The 25,374-nt window shown below is 40.4% G+C and overlaps 1 protein-coding gene across 1 annotated transcript; it reads right to left on the bottom strand.

Moving 5' to 3' along the window:
* Positions 1-10,079: 10,079 nt before the first annotated feature.
* Positions 10,080-24,584, bottom strand: slc25a42 (solute carrier family 25 member 42). Its single transcript, XM_010888089.5, has 8 exons — positions 24,167-24,584; positions 19,857-20,025; positions 17,686-17,800; positions 17,569-17,594; positions 17,285-17,451; positions 16,850-16,966; positions 14,426-14,577; positions 10,080-13,811 (listed from the first exon to the last, which is right to left on the bottom strand). The coding sequence occupies exons 2-8, from the start codon at positions 19,938-19,940 to the stop codon at positions 13,486-13,488; spliced, it is 987 nt and encodes a 328-aa protein (XP_010886391.2). The 5' UTR covers positions 19,941-20,025; positions 24,167-24,584; the 3' UTR covers positions 10,080-13,485.
* Between the last annotated feature and the right edge of the window lie 790 nt (positions 24,585-25,374).

Raw genomic sequence — 25,374 nt, 5'->3', positions numbered from 1 at the left:
ACCTTGCTGGCATTAACAAGTGTGCACCAGGGTTAAAGGTACGCTGGGAGACTGGCCAAGGTGTCCACGCTCAGTGATGGTGGCTTATACAGAGGGATACAGTATAAACATACTTGTTTGTGCCAAGAATCATTTGCATTGTTATCGCCAGTGCAAAAATTGGGCTGTAAGATTTTTTATGGTGCTCATGCATAGAAAAAACATATATTTCAGACAACTTGAGTTTGAGCTATTTATTCATTTACCGTGTTTTGTTAACACTTATTTTTTACAATTTTCTAGTAAATACATTTTCATGAACAAATCGTGTTTGAAAAATGTGGAGACCACTGTCACTAAATGGAAGTTAAACATACATTGTACTTTTAGAAGATGTTGAGATTATGAGTAGATTTTCGGCTATACATGTATTTACCAACAATACATAACATGAATCTAAAGGAAATTATTTAATTCACCAACAACAACAAAAATAGTATTCATTTTTGGGGTTTTAAAGACTTACTGAAAAAACGGTAGGCTTTTAGCCTGTAACCAGCAGGACAAAACGTATTCCGAAAGTGGTGCAGACGTTATTGTAAAAAGAAAACAGCTATTAGGCTATGCCATCTAATTATCCTGGAAGAAATTGTAAGAAAAACGATAGTACATAATTCTGATTTAAATTTAAACTAAAACTGGAGTTAATTTTGATGTAATAGCAACGTTTGTTAATGTACAGTCGAAAGGTTTGCATTTGTATGTTTTTTAAGTTTTCCAAATAGATAGGAATCGAAGTTTTTATTTAAATACTGCAGTTAAGATAATATGCTCCCATGAATCACATTTAAACATTGGGTTAACAATTGATGACGTTTAAAGAGCAGGTTTGAACAAATGCATGACAGTAAATCTTCATATATAAAGTAGTATGTAACAAAATGTTTATTTTGTCAGGTGTATTACTTAATTGACTTGAAAAGAGTATAAGAGAATATCTGAGAGTATGGTTATTTTGTAAATCACTTTTAAATACATTTATATTGGTGCAAGAAACAAAATGTGAAAAAGTACATCATATTTAAAAATCCAATGTAATATGCCACTAATATAAATAGCGTGTTTTCAGATAATAGGCCTACAAGCGCATATAAATACTCTATATCCTATTCACTAATGTTTTTCCAACATAAACAAACATCTCACATTTCCTCATTAAGACAGCTCAACACCAAAAGCAGACATTGTCCACCGGTACTAACTAATGTGGCAAATTATATCAGGCTACAAATGTTGATTTTTAATTAGTTTTAAAACCCTTTACTTTTTCAAACATGTCCACTTTATCAAATAAAAATACACCGTTTTTTAATGAATCCTCTTCGGTAAAATACGCTTATGCAAGGTGCGAATTAAGGGGATGGTATTAACCCCTATCTAAATGCAACACTAGTAAAATGTAGGGGAGGTCTGTAAAGATAGGTACTTAATACTCTTATTTGTTAAAATTCTGTAGTATATATGTTTTACAGTGTTATATGAAAAAACAACCTTCAATATTTAACGAACACCAACACCTTTGGCTGCTCATGTCAACTGACTGCAGCGTGTGATAGTGAGTAACATAATCCGAAATTCTCTATAGCGTTGAACAGAGGTTTTTTGTTCTACTAAACTGTGTCAATTGATAACGTAGGCTACGGGAGGAGCACGTGTTTCGGATGTAAAATAATCTGCGGTCTGCAGGTCAAACGAACGACTGAAACTAACAAGTCACTATGAGAAGACCAGTCCCACGAGTCAAAAGTCAATAAATCGTTCAAAAATAACGCATCTTTCGTTAACTGGGATTCTCTGTTCTGGTTTGGATTCTGATTATGTTCTCTTCCTGAGCATGGTTTCTGTTTAACCGCTTAGCTTATTTTGGAGCGGAAGTGGTAGATAGCCTTCTTTTTAAATGCGTATTTTTTGCCAATCAAGTAAAAAAAATTTTTTTATTATTAATGGGTTGTGTTCAGTTTACATTTCTAGACTATATTTCAAAACTTACAGGTTATTCTAAGAATGTGCAGCTTTTTTGACCGACAGCAAATCTACATATAGTGCCTTCTAAAAGTATTCCCACAGCTCCACTTTCTCTACATTTTGTTGCGTTATGGAATTACATGTATTTATTTTGCTCTAAATCCAATTTGCCGTAACAGGATTCAGCTCTTCTCAGGTTTTGCTCCGTTTTTTTCCAGACCCTAAATTCCATGGATATGGTGTCTGTCATGCAGTATTTGTCTTTTTCCTTCCCTCTTTGGGCTTTGCACAGAAAACATCCTACTAAAAGCAATCAGAACTAAAGTTAAAGTTGCCTATTCCTGAAGCCCCTTATTGTATCCTCCACAATGTCTAAAAAGACTTTGAAAGTTTTAGCTTTCTTGAAAATAAAAAAGCTTTGCACACCCATTCTTCCTTGCAGATCCTCTGAAGCTCTGTCAGGTTGGATGGGGAGTGCTGGTGAACTGCAATCTTTGTCTTGCTAAAGTTCTTACTTTTGCGAGACCACCCAAGGACATTCATGGAGTAGTCCGGAAGCCACTCCAGTATTCTCTTGGTTGTGTGTGCATGGTTGTTATCGTGCTGAATCTACGATGAATCTCTGCCCCAGTCTGAGGTCCTGGGTGCTCTGGATCAGGTTTTCTTCAAGGACCTCTCTGCGTTTTGTTCTGTTAATTGTTCCCTTAATCCTGACTAGTCTCCCAGGTCCTGCCGCTTAGAAGCATCCCCAAAGCATGATGTTCCCACCACCATGCTTCAGCGTAGAAATGGTATATGCCAAAAGATGAGTGGTACCTTGTTTTCGCCCTAGTTAGTGCCTGGCATTCATGCCTAATAGTTACATTTTGGTCTCATCAGTCCAGATAATCTATTTACTCATGCGTTTAGCGTCATTGAAGTGCGGCTTGGTAACCTCCAATCGGCACGTCATGTAATTTTTATTCAAGGGTAGTTCATTTTCCATCTAGCCACTACTATAAAGGATTTTGATTGAGTGCTGCAGAGATGTCCTTCTGGCAGGTTATCTTTGTAGAGAACTCTGATACTCTGTTATAGGGTTTTTCCCTTTCTTGCAAGGTTACGGGCAGATCTAGGAAGTCTTGGTGGTTCCAAATTCTTCCATTTCCCAATGATGGAACCTACTGTTCTCCAGGGAACTTTCTACGCTTTAGCATTGTTTTTATAACTTTCCCCAGATATATGCCTCAACAGAGTTCTATATCTGAGGTCGGTGAAGAGTTCCTTGGACTTAATGTCTTGGTTCTGGATCTGACTTGCACAGTGAAGTGTGGGACCTCATATACAGTGGGGAGAACAAGTATTTGATACCCTGCCGATTTTGCAGGTTTTCCCACTTACAAAGCATGTATAGGTCTGTAATTTTTATCATAGTTACTCTTTGACTGTGAGTGACAGAATCTAAAACAAAAATCCATAAAATCACATTGTATGATTTTTAAGTAATTAATTTGCATTTTATTGCATGACATAAGTATTTGATCCATCAGAAAAGCAGAACTTAATATTTGGTACAGAAACCATTGTTTGCAATTACAGAGATCATATGTTTCCTGTAGTTCTTGACCAGGTTTGCACACATTGCAGTAGGGATTTTGGCCTACTCATCCATACAGACCTTCTCCAGATCCTTCAGGTTTCGGTGCTGTCGCTGGACAATACGGACTTTCAGCTCCTCGGTCTGGAGACTGGCTAGGCCACTACAGGAACTTGAGATGCTTCTTACGGAGCCACTCCTTAGTTGCCCTGGCTGTGTGTTTCGGGTCGTTGTCATGCTGGAAGACCCAGCCACAACCCATCTTCAATGGTCTAACTGAGGGAAGGAGGTTGTTGGCCCCATCCATCCTCCCTTCAATACAGTGCAGTCGTCCTGTCCCCTTTGCAGAAAAGCATCCCCAAAGAATGATGTTTCCACCTCCATGCTTCACGGTTGGGATGGTGTTCTTGGGGTTGTACTCATCCTTCTTCTTCCTCCAAACACGACGAGTGGAGTTTAGACCAAAAAGCTCTATTTTTGTCTCATCAGACCACATGACCTTCTCCCATTCCTCCTCTGGATCATCCAGATGGCCACTGGCAAAATTCAGACAGGCCTGGACATGTACTGGCTTGAGCAGGGGGACCTTGCGTGCGCTGCAGGATTTTAATCCATGACGGCGAAGTGTGTTACTAATGGTTTTCTTTGAGACTGTGGTCCCAGCTCACATCAGGTCATGTGAGGGAATTTTCTGTAAACTGCATATATAATCACACGTTTTATGAATATATCAATATGCATGCATAATCACAAATTTTTGGGAACATATTAACGAGTGATCCAAAAACACTATGAGTTCTTAGATGATGCAGCCCACGCAAACACACAGACAGAAAAGCCTCAGAAAACATATGGCTTTGAGATTGGGGCATTTGGTCTTGACGCTCCATAGGGGTTCATCAGTAATAGTGCATTCAGCAGAAAAGCATCCTGTGTCCAGATATTTATGGCCTTGAAATTTACAGCTTCTTGGTTTCACTGAAAGTGTGACCCCAACATGAACCATGAGATCTTCAAGTTAAGTTAAGGACACTCAGGAAGTGATGAGGGGCAAGAGGTAAACTCCGCCCTAAAGGGATCTTCCAAAGAAGGATGGTCAGATGGCGTGATGGTTGGTCAGATGGCGTGATGGTTGGTCAGATGGCGTGATGGTTGGTCAGATGGCGTGATATTTGAAGATTTGGTATAAAGATAGGGGGGCAAGAGATAAACCCTGCCTTAAAGGGGACTTCCAAAGGTGATGATCATTTGGTGTGATGTTTGAAGATTTTGTATAAAAGCCATGGTCCTGTACTTAGAATTTGGGTGTATCTGCAGAAGGGCTTTAATGTCTGTCATTCTCCTATGATTTTCATTAAAGTCTATTGGATTCACAAGTTCCTGAGTTGAAGTAGTTGTGGACTTGGTTTTCCACGACAGTCATTGACCAGGTCCTGCCATGTAGTTCTGGGCTGATCTCTCACCTTCCTGATATTCATTGAGGGCTTCTTAAAGAAATGCTAACAGGTTTGTGAGAGCCGGAATTCTTACTGGTTGGTAGGTGATCAAATACATATGTCATGCAATAAAATGCTAATTCATTATTACAATGTGATTTTCTGGATTTTTGTTTTAGATTCCGTCTCTCACAGTTGATGTGTACCTATGATAAAAATGACAGACCTCTACATGCTTTGTAAGTAGGAAAACCTGCAAAATCGGCAGTGAATCAAATACATGTTCTCCCCACTGTAGACAGCATGTCCAGTCAACTGAATTTGATTGAACATGATTTAGAAAGACACTCTAATCAAGTTCTAGAGACATCTAAAGACACACTGGATGCATTTGAGCTCTATGTAAAGTGTCATAGTAATGGGTCAGAATAGTTATGTACATGAGACATTTCAGTTTCTAATCATCAATAAACATTTCTTTAAACATGTTTTCGCTTTGTCGTTATTGCGTGTTGTGTGTGGCCATTACACAACAAAATGTGGAGGTGAAGAAGTCTGAATACTTTCCAAAGGTACTGTATATTAGTACAGACTGGTAAAACTGTGAACAGATTTTGTACCACAATATACAATATCTCAAAGAAATTTGTACACCCCTCACATTTTCACAAATATTTGATTATATCTTTTCATGTGACAACACTGAAGAAATTACACTTTGCTACAATGTAAAGAAGTCAGTGTACAGCTTGTTTAACAGTGACAATTTCACTTAAGGGTGTACTCACTTTTGTTGCCAGCGGTTTAGACATTAATGGCTGTGTGTTGTGTTATTTTGAGGGGACAGCAAATTTACACTGTTATACAAGCTGTACACTCACTACTTTACATTGTATCAAAGTGTCATTTCTTCAGTGTTGTCACATGAAAAGATATAATCACATATTTAGAAAAATGTGAGGGGTGTACTCACTGTTGTGAGATACTGTATCTTTATTATGTCAGTTAGATTGGAGGCCTTTTTAGTAGAGCCCTGTTAACACAATGGAATAGTGATCTACAAAACCTAACTGAAGCCGACCTACTAACACAGGAAGCACTGAAGATGATTAAACCCTGCCCACTAGAGACCCAAATATTTAAAAGTAACTTCTGTTGCATTTAAAAAAAAAAAAAAAATTTTTTATAAATGGTAGTCCAAGACTGTCAGGAAAAAGTATTTTACAATTAACTTTCTGCTATTAGAGGGAGTCAAGATCTTTGAAAAGGAGGCCACTTTTAAATATATATTTGAGGCCTTTTTGTTTTGTGGAGTTTTAAAAAGAGACAGATTATGGATTGAAGACCAAGTGATTGAACACAAGACCACCCGACAAAGGGCCTGAACAGAAACTGCCCTTTTTGAGTAACATCTTCACAAACTCTGTTGTACTCCTTTGATAATATTACAGAATCTAGACCTGAAGAAAGAACATCCAGTTGTGTCGGTCAAGCAAATGCTAAACAGATAAACAGATAGACAGTGTGAATGGCCTTGTAAAATGGCCTTGTAAAAAGGTTCATAAATTGAGTAGCACAAAGATTTTTGTGATCAAGGCAATTTACTACACATTTTAAAACAAGCATAATGTATTTGGTTGTATATTTAAAACTATGTGCACATTTAGAATTAAATAAGACTTAAAAAAGTTCTTAGCTGAGTCTTGGTTAGGGATTCTAATGCTTTATTTACACTATGTTAGTTTTATTTAGATAAACATGACTTGTAGCAAGATTTGCAGCGGCTGTACATCTTTTTATCTGAATAAATACCTTCACTTTCTCAAGTAATGTGGAACACTTTCTGGACATGGTACCTTTATCATGACTGTCAAAAAACTTGTAAAAGTTAACAGATTCAATAAAACTATTTAAGATGTCAAAAGATCTTACAATTTTAAATTTTAAAAATGGATAGCTTTAGCTAGGTACGAGCCTGAAAATAATGTACCTGCAGTCATTTTTGATATTCTTAGGATCCATTTTATTCCTTGTGACTGTAGACACTTTTTGTTCTGTTAAAATCAAAATGTTTGGTCATGAAAACAACTTAATATGTCATGAATTAAAAAAGCGCTCTAGCAACATCTTTAGCTGCCTAGAATACTAGCCTAGCTCGTTAGGTTAATGAGTGTGCACTCCTACCCATTATATGAAATAAAAGTAAATTGTTATATAATTGCTGATTGTTCTCTGCATCATGGCAAATATATTCTGAAATGCAAGGGCCCGCTGGAGGTTAGAATCCTGGGGCTTTAAATGCGAGAGTCCGGGTTTAAGCATAAAGGCTGAGTAGTCCGGGTTTAAGCATAAAGTCTGGGTAGTCCGGGTTTAAGCATAAAGTCTGGGTAGTCCGGGTTTAAGCATAAAGTCTGGGTAGTCCGGGTTTAAGCATAAAGTCTGGGTAGTCCGGGTTTAAGCATAAAGTCCGGGTAGTCCGGGTTTAGGCATAGAGTCTAGGTTTAAGCATAAATTCCGGGTAGTCCGGGTTTAGGCATAGAGTCTAGGTTTAGGCATAAAGTCTGGGTAGTCTGGGTTTAGGCATGGAGTCTAGGTTTAAGCATAAATTCCGGGTAGTCTGGGTTTAGGCATGGAGTCTAGGTTTAAGCATAAAGTCCGGGTAGTCCGGGTTTAGGCATAAAGTCTGGGTAGTCTGGGTTTAGGCATGGAGTCTAGGTTTAGGCATAAAGTCTGGGTAGTCTGGGTTTAGGCATTGAGTCTTGGTCTGCTTTCGTCTGTTCCATTAATTCATGCAACAACATGGGGTGGGTGTGGTTTATAAAAAACAGTAGAACTTGTGCTATATGCTGGCAAAATGCTTCCTTTACAATTCACAACAGAGAAAGTTTGCTGTAGCCTATATGAGTGTCAAGGAATTAAGAAATGTATTGCAATAGAATCATTATCTCTTAGACACCAATTAATAAAAGCAGTAAAATGTAACTTTCTTCATGAATTCTGATGCATTACTGTCATCATCTGGGACAGTGGTTAGGGCTTCTGACTGGAGGGCGAAGAGTCCTTGGTTCTAATTCCCCAAACACTAAGGTGAAAGTTATGTCCTTATGTCCCTGGGCAAGACAGTCAACCCTGATTGCTCCTTCTCCCCCCATAACATTCTTCCAAGGTAGTTGCTGTAAATAATAATTTGTACTTACCCCCTGGTTATATAAAAATCTGTTTGTTGCAACCTATCTCCATATATTGAAAAGCATATGTTACTGACAGCTAGGACTTACTAGAGTGTATCTATGGATTCCCGAACAGAGACGATGTTAGGATTACTACAACGCTGCCAATGAATTCTGCTGCAGTTTTTTCCCGCAGGCTTTTTGTAAGCATTGTTGGGTAATATGTGTGCATTATATTTAATTCTATCACGTGTGAAATAGTGAGCAAATAATGTACGCGTGCATCTGCTGACGTGCCTTTGCATTATTTGAATAAATGCAAATAGATTTTTGCCCTACCTGGCATTCTGCCAAGTACCTATGGCAACCACATCTTCTATCCCTGTATCTCCATTCCTTTTTTCACTCTCTTCAAAAGCCCACTTTCCTGTTCTCCGCCCTCTTCTCTTCTGTTAAGATGACGGGTGTTCAAAGGAGACTCCAGATTGGTTGGAGGCCAAGGCGGCCCACCGCTCACGGTCAAGTTTGGGAGTAGGCAGCTGATCGCCTATTTGAATAATCTAATGGGGCTTCATTGGTTTGCCTTCAATCCCTACATCTGCACTAATGAAACACGAGAAACCTGGTGTAGGACCAATCCATCACATTGCTTGCATCTGAAATGTGTTTTCAGGTTTGGGCAGATTAGTATGGAGAAGATGCCTATTGAGATGCACTCCAAGTTGGACTGTACAAGTTTGATCCAAGAACTAAAGACAATAGAAGAACAGGTTCAAGAATATAGAAGTGTCTTTCTTCTTTGTTGAGTATGATAAAAAACCCTTAATTTGCTATGCTTTATAACATGTAACAAGATAAAAAATAAATAAAACATAAGAAACTCTAAAATACTACATACCAAGGGACATTCTGATCGAGCAAAACTCAGTCATTTTCCTCTCAGTGTTCATCTAGTTATTGGAAGGAGACTGGGAAGGTGTTTATCCCACCAGTCAGATTCCTTATACAAAATGTGATTCAATGACAAGAGGCTTGTTGAGACTATAAGGACCCAATTGTGATTAGTAGTAGTGAATTGAAGCAGTTTTTTTGTCAAGGTCAAGTTCAGGGCAGTAAGGGTACGCCATCCCCATCTTAAAACACATTTTCTATAGTAGTGATGCACTGCCATCTACTGGACATTTGCAGAAGGTTGCATCTTGGTCGCTCTCGTTTATTAAGGGGCCACAGTTCCAGTCTGGAAACATACTCAACCTACAGACTGGCACCCGTATTTACTGATTTACTGCCCACGAAGACAATTCCCGTAGACGTTCCCATAGAGAAATCAGAATTAGATAGCGTCTATTAAGGGACTTAAACCAGAGATCTGGAATAGTGAGATATGGAATGATTCAGCCGGTTTTCCAGAGCAGAATGGATCATAGAATAGAATCCTTTAGATTCTATTGACCCAAAGTCAGATTCCACAGGCACAAGGTGAAGCCGACAAAAGCACCCCACTGCAGCCACCTCTCGGGAACCATCCTTTCTCAAGCCACTCTATACTGCCATCTACTGGGTACATCTCTCAGAGGTGTTTTGCATCTTCTTAGGAACAGTCGTTCTTGAACCGTTCAAGCTAATGGCGTGTGCCACTGCATTACGCTGTTGCTGTCAATTAAAATATTAAATCGTGAGTGAGATGCTATGCTAGCCTTGTAGGCACAGGAACAACTCCAATATGACTTTTCCTAGGTTTAAACCAAGAGCATTGGGATCTCTGAACAAGGGGTTGGGGAGAAATGTGTCTTTTTCATCATTTTTGCAGGATTGAAAAGAAGAGCAAATCCCGCTGTCACACCTGAATTAACATACAAAGATCTTCAAATCGTGTAATAGAGACAGCAGTAGTACTGAATGTCAATATACAGCTTTATTTACGAGAACTTCAGAGATTTGTCAAGAACACCATCAAAAAAGACTGAATGCACACGGATCATACGTGTTAGTTTCATTCACATTACATTGGCACAAATCATAATTTACCAAACAGTCATATTAATCAATGCAAAAACCGCAGCTAATGGTTATGACTCAAGTCACATGCACAAACACTGTCTCCTGGTCGGTATCATTTTGAAAACATTGGTGTTGAAAACATTTCAGTTTTTCAATGGGTACATTGAGAGAAAAAAAAAAAGAATATCACACTTTCTGAAACATCACTTGAGCTGGGAATTAGATTGGTATTCAGGCTTCATAAAGGCCACGTAAAACTCATCACAGAACAACTTGTACATTTGCATAAACAAATGACGCTTTGGCATTGCCTGATTGTCTGAAGAAGTTTCTTGTTCATCGGTCATTTCCTCAAAGGAAAGTTTTTGGAGGTGACCCATCCGGACAGAATACATTAGTGCAGCCTTTTAGGTCCAAACTGATCTCCAACCTATATATTGGAGCACACTCCAATATATAGCTGCAATAAGGAGTCAGCAAGTCACAATAGAGATGGACCCTGAATACCCCTATTGTATTGGAACAAAGCCAAAACTGTACATTCATACTCAAGACGTTTATACCCTGAACTCCAAACCTAGCATTAGTTTTACTCCGGTGTTATTGGCATAAGATATATTAAAAACACAGAGAGCCAGGCAATAAAATGGAAACAAGCCACAAGACGTTCGTGAAGTAGAGTATCATTCATAGTAAAATAGTTACTATTTCTCTCCAGGCACTTAAAAGAATCAGTAGCAAGAGCAACTGAACTTAGTCACACAACATATCAGGAACAGAGCACACTCGCTATAACACAGCAGAGAACACACCACAAAACCCCGGAGCCAAGCTGGGTCGGCTCTAAGGTATCACTATACAATTGTAGAGTTTGGACACAGTTTTTAGCCTACCCTAAATCTGTGCCCAAGGGAGAACTTCAACCCAGAGCAAGCAGGCAGAAATTGTGACGTTTGTACAGGACAACAATGACAACTGTCCAGAGATAGAATACAGGCATCACAAAACTATACACCCAAAGGTAAAAGTTGTACACAGTCAACAACGCAATTGGAGCAGTAAAAGGCAATGTAATATCAGTGGTATTCGGTCAATCAGCATTCAGGCGGTTTATAATGACTCCTAAAGCATCCCTATGGAGTAGGACCCAATCCTGGTCCTGGACATCCACTGCACTTTCACTCTCTATCGATGAACATCTATGAAGAAAGCTTGTGCTTGATCACACTGAACTGGATAATGTCCGAAGTGCTTTCTTTAATAGTGCTGGAGTGACTCACCAGATGTCAATCCGGATAAATAATACATACAAACACAATCATATTTCTGACCATAAAAGACAGCATGGTTCTGCAGAAACCGGATCCGCGAGCCCTGGGGTTCCTCGGAGGACAGTACTGAAGGTGTAAGCTCCACCCTTACAGTGCATCTTCCCACTCCTATATCCCTCCAACTAGCTCCACATACAAACCCCCTCTGCAGCCACTGGCATGTGTCTGACAGCAGCCAGCCAGGAAAACAGAAGCATGGGTCACTTTCCAAATATATACCAGAAGCCTATTTTAGGCCTGCGGGGGGGGGGGGGGGGTTTATTACACTCACACAGACAAAAACAAAATGAATCAACACGGAGAAACTTCATACTGCATGTCCCTGTTAGTCAAACTCATTTTCTAGAGGTGTGCATGGTTCCAGGAGAGTGAGTTACAAACAAGCATCTAAAACCGCTACAGCTGTGTATGATGACCAGCTGTGCTCCTTTTCAATGAGAACCGGCCACATTTTGTTGATAATATATCTTCTCTAAGTAGAAATCAACAAGTATAATGTCCCTTTTGTATATCCTTAGGAATAAGTCATTAAAACAATCAATCCATTAATTAAGTCAAACAAATCTTAAACCATCAAACAAATCTGGGGGCACACTGTAGCTTGATAAAAGTCTAATCTAACTGATGTCAATGGGTAACTGGGTCCAGTAGGTGTGCATGGGAAAATGTTTATATTTGTTAAGGAAATAATAACAATGAAAGAAAATCCTGGTTTAACCTTAACTCTCCCTCATTTATACAGCAAAACTCTAGCATGCACGACAGCACAGGTGTTATTCAGGCTTTTCCCATGTTTTTCTATTCATACACACATTCTGCTGATCCTCTAACTCTAGACCTAAACTTTATGCCTAAACCTAACCAAAGCAATTTTGAAAAGTCAGCCCTTGAAAATGTTTTAATGTAATATCAGGACATTTTGGTCCCGAAATGGTAGATAAACAAGAACACAAACACAGAGAGAACCTGTCCGTTACATCACTGGAGAATTTAGCATTTTGAGTAAATAAGTATCATATACTGTACTCACACATCAAAAACTGAGCATATTGCATACCACCTTCACAGGATGGTAATGTACATTCATCTTCCACCCAACCTCAGCATCCCTTAACACAGTTACCCTCCGTGTATGTAACGGAAACTGAGAACACTGCAAATAATGGTGATAAACCACATTTCACTTAGGAACAAGCATTCGTGTGTGTTAGTGTGTTCACATTTTGACAAAAATAAATAAATAAAAAAAATACACAAAGAGTAAAACTAGGAAAATGTTAACTTTTGGGGACCTTTTGCTGGTCCCCAGAAGAAAGTTACTTTTTGCATTGAAGTTAGGTTTAGGCTAAAAATAACAGTCCAGGTTAGAATAAGGATTACGGTTAGGATTTTTTTGGGGGTAGGTTTAGTGAAGATTCAAGATGTTAAATGGGAACCAAACAAGGATAGAGATGCATACTATGTAGAACATACTGTATAGTCAAATCGAATACAGTAGGCCACAAAAATATCAACATACTACACACATCCATATATCTAAATGCCCAACTGCGTTGACCACAGCAATCTGTTTATTTCGGTACAGTGTATACATTTAGCTGATTACCAGCTGTTGCCAAACAAATCTGTCTGTACCTAAAATAATTATTTTATTATATAAATAGACCCTCCTGGCATTTAAAGCGTACTACATTGTGTACCCAAAATGCCTACAATTTAAAACACCAGCACTGGTATTCTGACATGACCTGTCCAGGTATGTCTCCCCAATGGGCTGAACAGGATTACTGGATCAAAATCCCCAGTCCTCCATACCTTGACTCTTAAAAGAGCAGAGGTTCTCTCTCACCCTGGCCATCACATCCTTAGTGCTGTGGTTCTTATGTCCCCAAGACAGTCAGGCTTTTCTCCTCGGCATGGCCTGTACACTTTCACGTCTTTCCCATCAGTCCATCTCAACCTGGTGGTTACCTGTTATTATACCTTAACTGGTACAGCTTCTTCAGCAGGATCTGAGTCAGATCAAATGTTGTGAAGCTGATCCCCACGGCGATGGGCCCTTTGACCCAGTTCATACTGAGGCCTTTATAAAGGCCCCGCACCACGCCCTCCTCCGCTACGATTTCCCTCATGGTGCCCTGGATGGTTCCGTACGTGTGCCCCGTCACGCCCGCGGTCTGCATGCGCCGCCGCACCACGTCCAGCGGGTAGGAGGCTGACTGGCCAATGAGGCCCGCACACGCGCCGAACGCCAGCCGCTCATAGGAGTAGGGCTGAAGTCGACCGCTGCGTTCTGGAGAGGGAGACGTGTGAGGGGATCATGCAGGGAGGATTGTAGAATATAAAGACTATGCTAGCCATATTATTAAGACAGAATATATACTTTATGATGGTAGCCATATTATTAAGACAAAATATATACTTTATGATGCTAGCCATATTATTAAGACAGAATATATACTTTATGATGGTAGCCATATTATTAAGACAGAATATATACTTTATGATGGTAGCCATATTATTAAGACAGAATATATACTTTATGATGGTAGCCATATTATTAAGACAGAATATATACTTTATGATGCTAGCCATATTATTAAGACAGAATATATACTTTATGATGGTAGCCATATTATTAAGACAGAATATATACTTTATGATGCTAGCCATATTATTAAGACAGAATATATACTTTATGATGCTAGCCATATTATTAAGACAGAATATATACTTTATGATGGTAGCCATATTATTAAGACAGAATATATACTTTATGATGGTAGCCATAATTAAGACAGAATATATACTTTATGATGGTAGCCATATTATTAATAACTTTATGATGGTAATATGTAATATGAAATAAGGGCAGATTATACAGATTATACAGAGAAAGTACACTACCTGCATGAATCTTTTTGAGTGTCTCATAGGTGTAGAAGCTGAGTCCAGCGTAGGGAATCACTCCCAGGATGGTGGGGGTGAAACCACGGTACAGCGTCTTCAAACCCTCCTCACGCGAGATCCGCTCAAACACATGAACAATGTTGCTGTACCTGAGTAGGGACAGGGGGAGGAAAACCTGGGAGTTGTACTCATTTAGCAAAATCAGAAGAAGTGAGAAAATCGCTCTGATCCTCAGGTTATTTTTGTTGTACTCATTTTGCTATAGTAAAACGGACCAAATCAGAAGAACTGAGAATATCTCACTAATCCTGAAAAAAAAAAAAAAGATTTTGGGTTAAGTGTCATGTTTAGGATATAAAGTTAAGTTTTTAGGGTTAGGATTAATTTTTTCTTTTTATTAAGGAAAAAGATCAGCTTCAAATTTGCAGATAGCCTGTGACTTCCAACAATATACAGGTGCTGGTCATTAAATTAGAATATCATCAAAAATTGATTTCTTTTAGTAATTCCATTCAAAAAGAGAAACTTGTATAATGTACATGTTTCTATAATGTATACATTCATTCCACCCAGACAGATATATTTCAAGTGTTTTTTTCTTTTAATTTCGATGATTATAACTGACAACTAATGAAAACCCCAAATTCACTATCTCCGAAAATTTGAATATTGTGAAAAGGTTCAATATTGAAGACACCTGGTGCCAGACTCTAAATCAGCTAATTAACCCAAAACACTTGCAAAGGCCTTTAAATGGTCTCTCAGTCTAGTTCTGTAGGCAACACAATCATGGGGAAGACTGCTGACTTGACAGCTGTCCAAAAGACGACCATTGACACCTTGCACAAGGAGGGCAAGACACAAAAGGTCATCGCTAAAGAGGCTGGCTGTTCACAGAGCTCTGTGTCCAAGCACATTAATAGAGAGGCGAAGGGAAGGAAAAAAGACGTATGCAAGATATGGGTTTCAGCTGTCGCATTCCTTGTGTCAAGCCACTCTTGAACAAGACACAGCGTCAGAAGCGTCTCGCCTGGGCTAAAGACAAAAAGGACTGGACTGCTGCTGAGTTATGTTCTCTGATGAAAGTACATTTTGCATTTCCTTTGGAAATCAAGGTCCCAGAATCTGGAAGAAGAGAGGAGAGGCACAGAATCCACGTTGCTTGAAGCCCAGTGTAAAGTTTCCACAGTCAGTGATGGTTTGGGATGCCATGTCATCTGCTGGTGTTGGTCCACTGTGTTTTCTGAGGTTCAAGGTCAACGCAGCCATCTACCAGGAAGTTTTAGAGCACTTCATGCTTCCTGCTGCTGACCAACTTTATGGAGATGCAGATTTAATTTTCCAACAGGACTTGGCACCTGCACACAGTGCCAAAGCTACCAGTACCTGGTTTAAGGACCATGGTATGCCTGTTCTTAATTGGCCAGCAAACTCACCTGACCTTAACCCTATAGAAAATCTATGGGGTATTGTGAAGAGGAAGATGCGATACACCAGACCCAACAATGCAGAAGAGCTGAAGGCCACTATCAGAGCAACCTGGGCTCTCATAACACCTGAGCAGTGCCACAGACTGATCGACTCCATGCCACGCCGCATTGCTGCAGTAATTCAGGCAAAAGGAGCCCAAACATAGTATTGAGTGCTGTACATGCTCATACTTTTCATGTTCATACTATCCAGTTGGTCAACATTTCTAAAAATCCTTTTTTTGTATTGGTCTTAAGTAATATTAAAATATTCGGAGATACTGAATTTGGGATTTTCATTAGCTGTCAGTTATAATCATCACAATTAAAATAAATAAACATTTGAAATATATCAGTCTGTGTGTAATGAATGAAAATAATATAATAAGTTTCACTTTTTGAATGGAATTACTGAAATAAATCAACTTTTTGATGATATTCTAATTTTATGACCAGCACCTGTATATACCGATCAGCCATAACATTATGACCACATGCGCAACAACACTTACACGTCTACTTTCAGTCTATACATACCACATCATATACATCATCTACAGCAGTCTATCATTTTGTCTGTTTATTTATTAATTACATTTTTTTGGTAATCTATTTTTGGGGAAAAGCACTACAAGATTTTCAGTTCATACTAAAACAGAAATTTGACAGTCTCTGAGTGCGTTTGATCCGGAAAGGGACCACAAATCCCTGCAGAGACAGTAACACAAGGCTCATTTGACCTTGGGGGGACATCTTGCCAGTACTCATAAGCAAAAAGGCTATTTTCGGTTCAGGGGTTAGGTTTAGGGTAATACTTATAGTTGGGATAAGGGTTAGAAAAAGGGTTAAGACTAGATTTTCGGGGTCAGTATTTAGAATGGAAATAATGTTTGGAGACACCAGAAAGACAGTGAAATGTGTTCTCAGGGTTACAGAGGGACAGTTGTCTTACATCTCCTTGGGTGTAACAGCCATCCTGGCTCGTACCATGTCCAGGGGGTAGGTGAGCATCGCAGCTGTGGTCCCGGCCAAGGAGCCCGCCAGTAACCTTGGCACTGGTGGCAGGGCCCTGGAAAACAGTCATCAATTTTGTTTTACCTTAACCACACCAGGAAGGTCGACTGTGAACATTCTCATTTACAGCAAGGGACTGGGCAGCAATCTGGGTTAACTGCAATGCTCAGAGGCAGAACAATGTATTTTTTCAGCTTGCCGGCTCCAGCCACCCTTGGATTACTGGTCAGATGCTCCCACCACTAGGCTACCTCCCGCCCCCCATCCGATAGACAGCCCTGGAGCAAAGCAGACATCTGCCAGGCGAAGACAGCAGACACTTCCAGTGGGTTCCATGGGGCCTGGGCGTGGCCGGACGGGGACGGATACTCACTTTCCCTGGAAGCCGTAGTATCCTCCCAGCAGCCTCTTGTACTGCTCATGGGCACAGAACTGGATGGCAGCGTAGGGGATGACCCGCACCATGGTGGCAGAGTTGCCCCTCCAAAGGCTCAGGAAACCATCCTTCAGGTAGGTCCGGTAGATCAACCTGTAGGCCTCCTGGTGGTGGAGCAGACAAAGCTTTCAGTATCTCCATCATTTGTATCACCAACATCACAAAAGTGCATTTTATATAATCATCAAATATTTACACATCACATGGGTCAAACCACTAACCTTGGCAGAGAATCTCGCTGAAGACACTAAAATTAAGAAGAAGCAGATATACAATTAAGTGAAAATGACATACTGTAGACAGTATTTCAAAATAATGTTAGAAGTTTGGCCTCCTACCCTGGAAGATAATCTTGGTTCTGTCGAGCGGGGCGACTGCGGTTTTAGCCAGGGCTCCTGCCAAGGCCCCAGAGAGAAGGGAGTTGACCACAGATCGTGTCTGGGGCTTCAGGGTCTGCAGATGAGCAGCAGCAGACGACAAAACAACAAGAGGTGGAAATACATTCATTGAACAAAAACATTATACATACAGTGCCGTGGATAAGTATTTAATTCTTTGTGTTATTGTTATAACAGCCCCTCAACATGAAGGCCTACACAAAGAAGCAGGCAACATCTGCAACTTAAAAAAAAAATAAAAGAAGCAAGCCTTTACAATGTCTTCACGCGTTCACATTCATATTCCTTTTACATTCTAAAAAAGTTCAGAATTATGTAGGGGAGGCATTGTGAGGAAAATCGACTTCATGTACTGGTAGATGATTCCCGGTGAAACACATTAAAGTCTGTTCAAGTGGTAAATTAAGGTAGACTCAGTCGTGCTATTTGAGATGTTGAAAAGTTTTGTATTGAGTGGTTACTGTATAATGTTTTCAAAATGAGAAAGCGAGCAAAGACCGGGTTTTCCTAGTAATGGAGTTTAACACTACATTTAAACCTGGTTTTGCTATAAAAACACACTAGTGCATCAGCTATCAACATAAATGGTAAGAAAACGAATTAAAGGTTTAGATAAAATGTAATTGCTAAATATATATGGGCGCAACATAACTTCTAAAATTGACTACCATAACTTCCAAGACCAAATATCTGATTTTCATATAAAATATAAAATCAAGACTTAACATTTAAATATGGTTTGCAAAGGCATAATTTTCTTTGCATTTACTACATAACTTCCGTTTGTCTAAACGCTTTTGCAACACATACGCCTTGGGAAAACGTGGGCGCTTTCCCAAAGACACAGGTCCCGTTATGGAAATGCAAGGTCTAACAGCAGTGCCTTGATCCCTTCAAAACTGAACCTAATCCAAAACAGAGATCTTGTTACCATGACATTTTAAAAATGCATGTGGCTGAACACACCTTCTGGCTGTTCCAATGGTTCATTCCAAGACAGTACCCCTCCCTGTCGTAATGTAGCTATATAACTATGCAACCAGCCCTGGTTCCACACAGACTCTCCCCAGCTGAACCCTGAAAGCTTTGTTTGAGTTGCAATAGATCATTAAGCTTGACTTGCGTAACAAGAATATAATGGCCCACATCTGCCCACTCTGACCAGGCAGAACAAGTTATAAATGGGCCCAGGCTTGGTTAAAGACCAAGCCAGCTAAGCAAACAGGCGGGAGGAAATCTTTTGGGAACAACAATTTGTGCAGTACCCAGGCTTTGAAGCACTGGACTGGTGGTAATGTCATCTAATAATGTGCCAGCAAGAGCAGAACACAGCAGAGCACAGACAGACACAGAGAAAGACAAAGACAGAGAGAGAGAGCAAGAGAGAGCGAGCAAGAGAGAGCGAGCAAGAAGTAGACAGAGAAAAGAAGGAACGACTGGGGAAAGCAGTGTGTCAGCTCACTCCTCCTCTGTCCTCATTCCAGAGATGTCTCACAGTCCAAGGTAAACAGAAGCAAAACACACTTGTTAGAAATTAAAGGAGAGTTTGGAAGATGAGCCAGGTTTTTGACACTGTATCCATGTGTGAGTGAAAAAACAGCAATATCCTAAACTCACTCTAATTATTGTGATTCTGTTAACATGCATCCAATATCACAAACAAATCAAGCTTAATGTTGAAAAACACTTGTCAGATCTTTCCTCTCATTTTGCTACACCTACTGTCTTGCATAGAAAAATCGCAAGAAACTACAACCACAAAGTACTTTTACTTTGTACTTATATCTGAAAAGGACCTATGTTCCAAAATTTGGACCACGGGGGTCAAAATCATTGCTTGTGGGTTTTCACTTGCCATTTCAATTGATCGATAAGAACGTCCCTTGCCAGGTGAACACACCAATTACTTTCAGTTTGTACCAGGCAGAACTCTTGCAGTTATGTTGTTAATGCAATAGTATTGCAGTATATAGAGACCAGAATTATAAAAACAGGGCCAGTTTCAGGTAAATCAACCAGGGGAAAAGGTCTTGGACCTTTTTAGAGTGTTTTGTGATCACATGTCCTGAGCAGGCAAAGCTCCAGGCCCTGGCCAATGAAATACAGCCTACCTCCGCCTGGCTGGCAGAGGGCACCGGCAGCACCTCCCCTTGTGTGAGAGGCATCGCCTGGTGTTCTTGGACTCCATTCCCCATCCCTGTGGTACCACAGCGCTCACCAGCCACCGCTGGCACTCATACACACCGGCCACCAGGGGGCGTCGACGCCAGCTACCTAAACCTGAAGGGAAAAAAACATTAGATTAGATTCAACTTCATTGTCATTGAACAAGTACAAGAACAGTACAACGAAATGCAGTTAGCTTCTAACCAGAAGTGCAAATAGAAGAGGGCAGACATTTACAAGTATTAATTACAATGTATTTCACAGATGTGCAATGTATAGATTTGCCTTCATAGATGTGCAATGAAGGCAAATGCAGTACAAATAAGACACATGCAGATGACATGAATGACTGTCAATGCAGATTCTTGTCTCAAAGAATCTTTGCACTGATCCCAACTGTTTTTCAGATTACAATAAAAAATACATTAAAAAAAACATGCAGTGCAACTGGAGCTCCATTTCTTAAATTGTATGAACTATGCTGGGACTATAAAAAAAACAACTATGAAAGACTTTACACTCTGTAGTAAATGCCCCGTAAAATGTTTTGCTTACACAGCCTTTAAGGGATTGTCCTAAGCCTATATTTTGCCACCAAAAGAAAAACGTACATGTTCTGGTTTTTCCACACATTCTCGGCTGCTCTGACAAAGATATTGAAGGCTGAAATGTAAAATGACTAAAATAGTGAGTTCCATTTCAGGCACAATAAAATTAAAGGACAATTAAGTTATTATAACAGGACAGTAGGCTATATCCAGATTGTGCTTGGACAGTGAAAGATTGACGAGAGTCATTTGAGACTCCCCTTTCTGTCAGCCCAACATATCTGGGCAATAATAAGTTACTGGGCAGGAGTGCAACATGTTGTCAAAAGCAGCACCTCTGACACAGAACAGAGCCGCTACCACAGTCAGAAAGAGGGCTCTACACAGGATAGAGCCGCTGCCACAGTCAGAAAGAGGGCTCTACACAGGATAGAGCCGCTGCCACAGTCAGAAAGAGGGCTCTACACAGGATAGAGCCGCTGCCACAGTCAGAAAGAGGGCTCTACACAGAATAGAGCCACTGCCACAGTCAGAAAGAGGGCTCTACACAGAATAGAGCCGCTGCCACAGTCAGAAAAAGGGCTCTACACAGGACAGAGCCGCTGCCACAGTCAGAAAAAGGGCTCTACACAGGATAGAGCCGCTGCCACAGTCAGAAAGAGGGCTCTACACAGGATAGAGCCGCTGCCACAGTCAGAAAGAGGGCTCTACACAGGATAGAGCCGCTGCCACAGTCAGAAAAAGGGCTCTACACAGGATAGAGCCGCTGCCACAGTCAGAAAGAGGGCTCTACACAGGATAGAGCCGCTGCCACAGTCAGAAAGAGGGCTCTACACAGGATAGAGCCGCTGCCACAGTCAGAAAGAGGGCTCTACACAGGATAGAGCCGCTGCCACAGTCAGAAAGAGGGCTCTACACAGGATAGAGCCCCTGCCACAGTCAGAAAAAGGGCTCTACACAGGACAGAGCCGCTGCCACAGTCAGAAAGAGGGCTCTACACAGGATAGAGCCACGGCCACAGTCAGAAAGAGGGCTCTACACAGGATAGAGCCGCTGCCACAGTCAGAAAGAGGGCTCTACACAGGATAGAGCCGCTGCCACAGTCAGAAAGAGGGCTCTACACAGGATAGAGCCACGGCCACAGTCAGAAAGAGGGCTCTACACAGGATAGAGCCGCTGCCACAGTCAGAAAGAGGGCTCTACACAGGATAGAGCCCCTGCCACAGTCAGAAAAAGGGCTCTACACAGGACAGAGCCACGGCCACAGTCAGAAAGAGGGCTCTACACAGGATAGAGCCGCTGCCACAGTCAGAAAGAGGGCTCTACACAGGATAGAGCCACGGCCACAGTCAGAAAGAGGGCTCTACACAGGATAGAGCCGCTGCCACAGTCAGAAAGAGGGCTCTACACAGGATAGAGCCGCTGCCACAGTCAGGAAAGGGTGGGGAGCAAAAACATAGCAAGCTCAACATCAAAAACATCTAAGCTGACATCTATGCTAATAACCCGACTACACCAGCCTAGTTGTGTCTGTGAGTGACGCTAAATAAATACATGCCCACACCCACCCCTAGAAAGAGAGCAGACAGAGCTATAGTCAGGGACCACTAATGTTAGCATCACCACAGTATGGCTTCATGCCACCCTCTGCATTCACCCCCCCCACCCCCCCCGCCCACCCCCGCCTCTCCCCTCACACCTTTGCCCTAAATCTCAATCCTTCTCCTGTTCCTTACAGTCCACTCCTGACAGCCATTTAACTGTCTCTTCTTCCCACAGCTTATCAATTTACAGTTCCTGTGGTAGATCCCCTCAGCAGGGGCCATGGAGAAGCCATCATGGTATAGCAGAGTACGAAAAGGATCTTGGCTCTCTGATCCAGAATTATTCTAAGAACTTTTTTTTTTGAAGTGAAGAGGACGTGAGGTTTTTCCTACCATTAAACACTAAGGACTGTATTGGTTTAATTGATTTTATCAGCTAGGGCACTTGAAGGAATCACAGATACAGAAATAGTTCACTAAAATAGAGTATGCCATTGTGATTGATGTGAAAGAGTGTCTTGTGATCTGCCCGCTGTATTCTGTAATAAACATGGGACCTGGGGAACTGAGGCGAGCTGTCATGCTTGGTAATCATTTAAGTATGTAGCGATAGAGGGGGTAGAAGTAGGGTAGTATGGCTTTATGTCATGTCAGAATGGGATCAGCTCAATTTTCAACCCTGGACGAGTAAGGAGAACAGTAGTGATGCAAGTTAGATCGGCCATCAACCGGTATGGGATAATTATACACCAAAATGTTATAATCGGTATGGGCCAACTGCTTTAAATGTGTCTGATATTTCGTCTGATTGTGCTTTCCGGCGTTTCTGCTGGATTCATAGCCACCACAGGAAGAAAAACTAATTCCTTATATTCATCTTTTTTTTTTAGACATGAATTTCCTTTTCTTGGTATTCAAATAATCTGTCATGTTACAACAGTGTTCTTAAGGTGATTGAGTTCCTGGTGCTATTGTATTTATGAGCGATTTAAGAAACAAAGAGCACACTGCTGGCTGCGACGTGAAATGAATACAGGACAGGACAGTCCGATTCAAGTCAGCTGGCGAGTGGACTCTGACTGATGTACTCAAGTGCTGTTGTCTCCATCACCACAGTAACCCCCTTTCAGGCGCAGCTGAACATTTCCAATCTGTGATGTTTTGGTTTAGAGTAGACTCAGATTAGGTCATAGGATTTTTTTTGTAAATTGAGCAGCAATATACCACATTACTTGTTAATGGTAATACGTTTATGCTGTTTTTGAATCAGTACACAGCATACTCGTTCGTTTTGGGTTTTATGGTTCAAATTGGTTGGATGCCAAAATCAGAATCTACCTGGCATATTTGCTGGTGAACCAAAAGGTTAACTTGATACCCTGCATAGACAAATTAAGGGCTTTAAACACTTGTGTAATTTTTACATAACTGTACATTTATCTCTTTCAATATCAGAGTTATTTTGTTTTTATATATGGAAAGATAACATTTGTAAGATTTAAATTACATTTGTTGAAATAACAAGCATTATCAGAAGCAACATATTTGTATTTAATTCACGCCAAGGTACACAGGTACAGAAATGACCAAACATCTGGATTGGCATTGGCAAACTGTGGCATATGAATATCGGCAATCTGTAGTGGCCAATAATGTTTGATTAAAATATATGACTGAAAATGCCAAATAAGTGAGGAAAACAAAGTCTGTATAGAGTTAATGTTGGTTTGGGGGGAGGGGCAAACATGATTTTGTAATAAAAAGGGAATAAAGGGAAAACATGTGGAATATACTGTAGAATGTATTCAGTCAGCATAGGAATGAATGGTACTGAGTGATAGCGAAGACATTTCAGGATTCCTCAAGACAAGATGACAATGACATATTAGGCTATCCTTTAGCAACGGTTCCATAAGTGGCATTGGAATGGCGGCTGTACAAAGTCAGTGGCACAATAATTTCACACATATGGACATTTTATGATAGGCAGCCAGGAGTGTCATGTGATATGAAATGAACAATATAAAGTTGTTTGTCAATATCAATACTAAACATCTTACAAACAGTAGCCTTGTTAATTTATATGTAAATACCCTTAAAATAGCCAGTTAACTGGTTATTAAATAGGAATTTAACGTTATAAAATAATTATTTTGTTCTTACCTTGTTTGTCGATATTCTTATGCCACCTGTGGATCCCTCCTGTCTTCCCTTGTTAAATACATGAATTTTCCAACGGATCGGTTGACAGCCTCAGTCTGCACCCGCCTAGGGTGTATTTGAAGTTAGCGATGGCTATCGGACTGATTCTGACAGCAAACAAAAACACAGCTAACGTTAGCTACCCAGTCCAAGTAACGCAGCAGGCAGGAGCTAGGCTATCTGTCACGTCAATGTTCAAAGTGTCTCCACGTTTTGCAAACAAAACTTTAAGTGTAACACACATTTATGTTGCTAATGTCTTTAGATCGTGGAGGCCCAGTCTAGTACTATTTTATTTTCCATTGTCCCAACTATGACTTATTATCTAGCAACTTCCATGCTGTTTTGGTTCTGCTGTGACTCTTCTCGCAGCAATCTTGACAAGGGCGAGTACGATGGAATTGTGGGAAATGAAGTCAGTGGGAGGTGACAAACACATCGATAGGTCTGTTTGAGGGGCGTTAACCACATAGCGCGAAAAAAGCGAAATCATTTGGTGGCTTTTTTATATGATCTTACGAGTACTATACCATGAAAAGAATATTGTCAAGAAAAGATACATATAACATATAGAATTGAAATATAATATTCTTTACGTATATCTTAATTATTGTGAACCACAAACAGTACGCGGTCTTCATATTTGGCGCTCCACACTGAAAAAAGTTAAAGAAACCATCACATTTCATTTGACTTAACTGAAGTTAATTTGAAAATACAGCTCACTACATCTAATTAGTGAACTATTATCATATGCAAATTTGAAATTACAGAAATGTGCACAGATACCTCTGTGTCATTGACAGAACGAGTAATTTAGCCTACGTAATTAGCCAACAAACAACGTTTTATGGGAGAATAAGTTGGATCAGATGCCAAAAAAGGCAGCTCTTTACTCGTATGCTATTTTAAAAGTTCTGCAGATCTGGTAGTTAACCACCCAACTAATTGAAATGGGTAATTAACTGAAAACTACCAGGATTGGAATTTAACCTACCAAACTTTTCACTGACTAAGTAGTTGAACTATACAGCTTACTTGCCCCCAACGTTTGCATATTGTGCTGATGCAGTTTACATTATTTTACAGTCAAGGTCCAACATAGCTTCAAAACAGATTTTCAACCAGAGGTTCTTTCAGGTCATCTGCACTTAGTTCTGTGTTTTATA

The sequence above is a fragment of the Esox lucius genome, chromosome 3 (assembly GCF_011004845.1).
Source record: "Esox lucius isolate fEsoLuc1 chromosome 3, fEsoLuc1.pri, whole genome shotgun sequence".
In the NCBI taxonomy this organism is placed as follows: Eukaryota; Metazoa; Chordata; class Actinopteri; order Esociformes; family Esocidae; genus Esox; species Esox lucius.
Note: the sequence above shows the minus strand (reverse complement) of the source record. Positions and strands in the feature narration are given on the sequence as shown.

Coding starts and splice junctions, on each gene's coding strand:
- slc25a42 (XM_010888089.5), bottom strand. CDS start 19,940: ATGGGGAATGGAGTCCAAGAACACCAGGCGATGCCTCTCACACAAGGG. Junction 16,967..17,284: donor TACTACGGCTTCCAGGGAAA/GTGAGTATCCGT, acceptor ACTGTTTTCCAG/GGCCCTGCCACCAGTGCCAA. Junction 13,812..14,425: donor ACTCAAAAAGATTCATGCAG/GTAGTGTACTTT, acceptor CTCCCTCTCCAG/AACGCAGCGGTCGACTTCAG.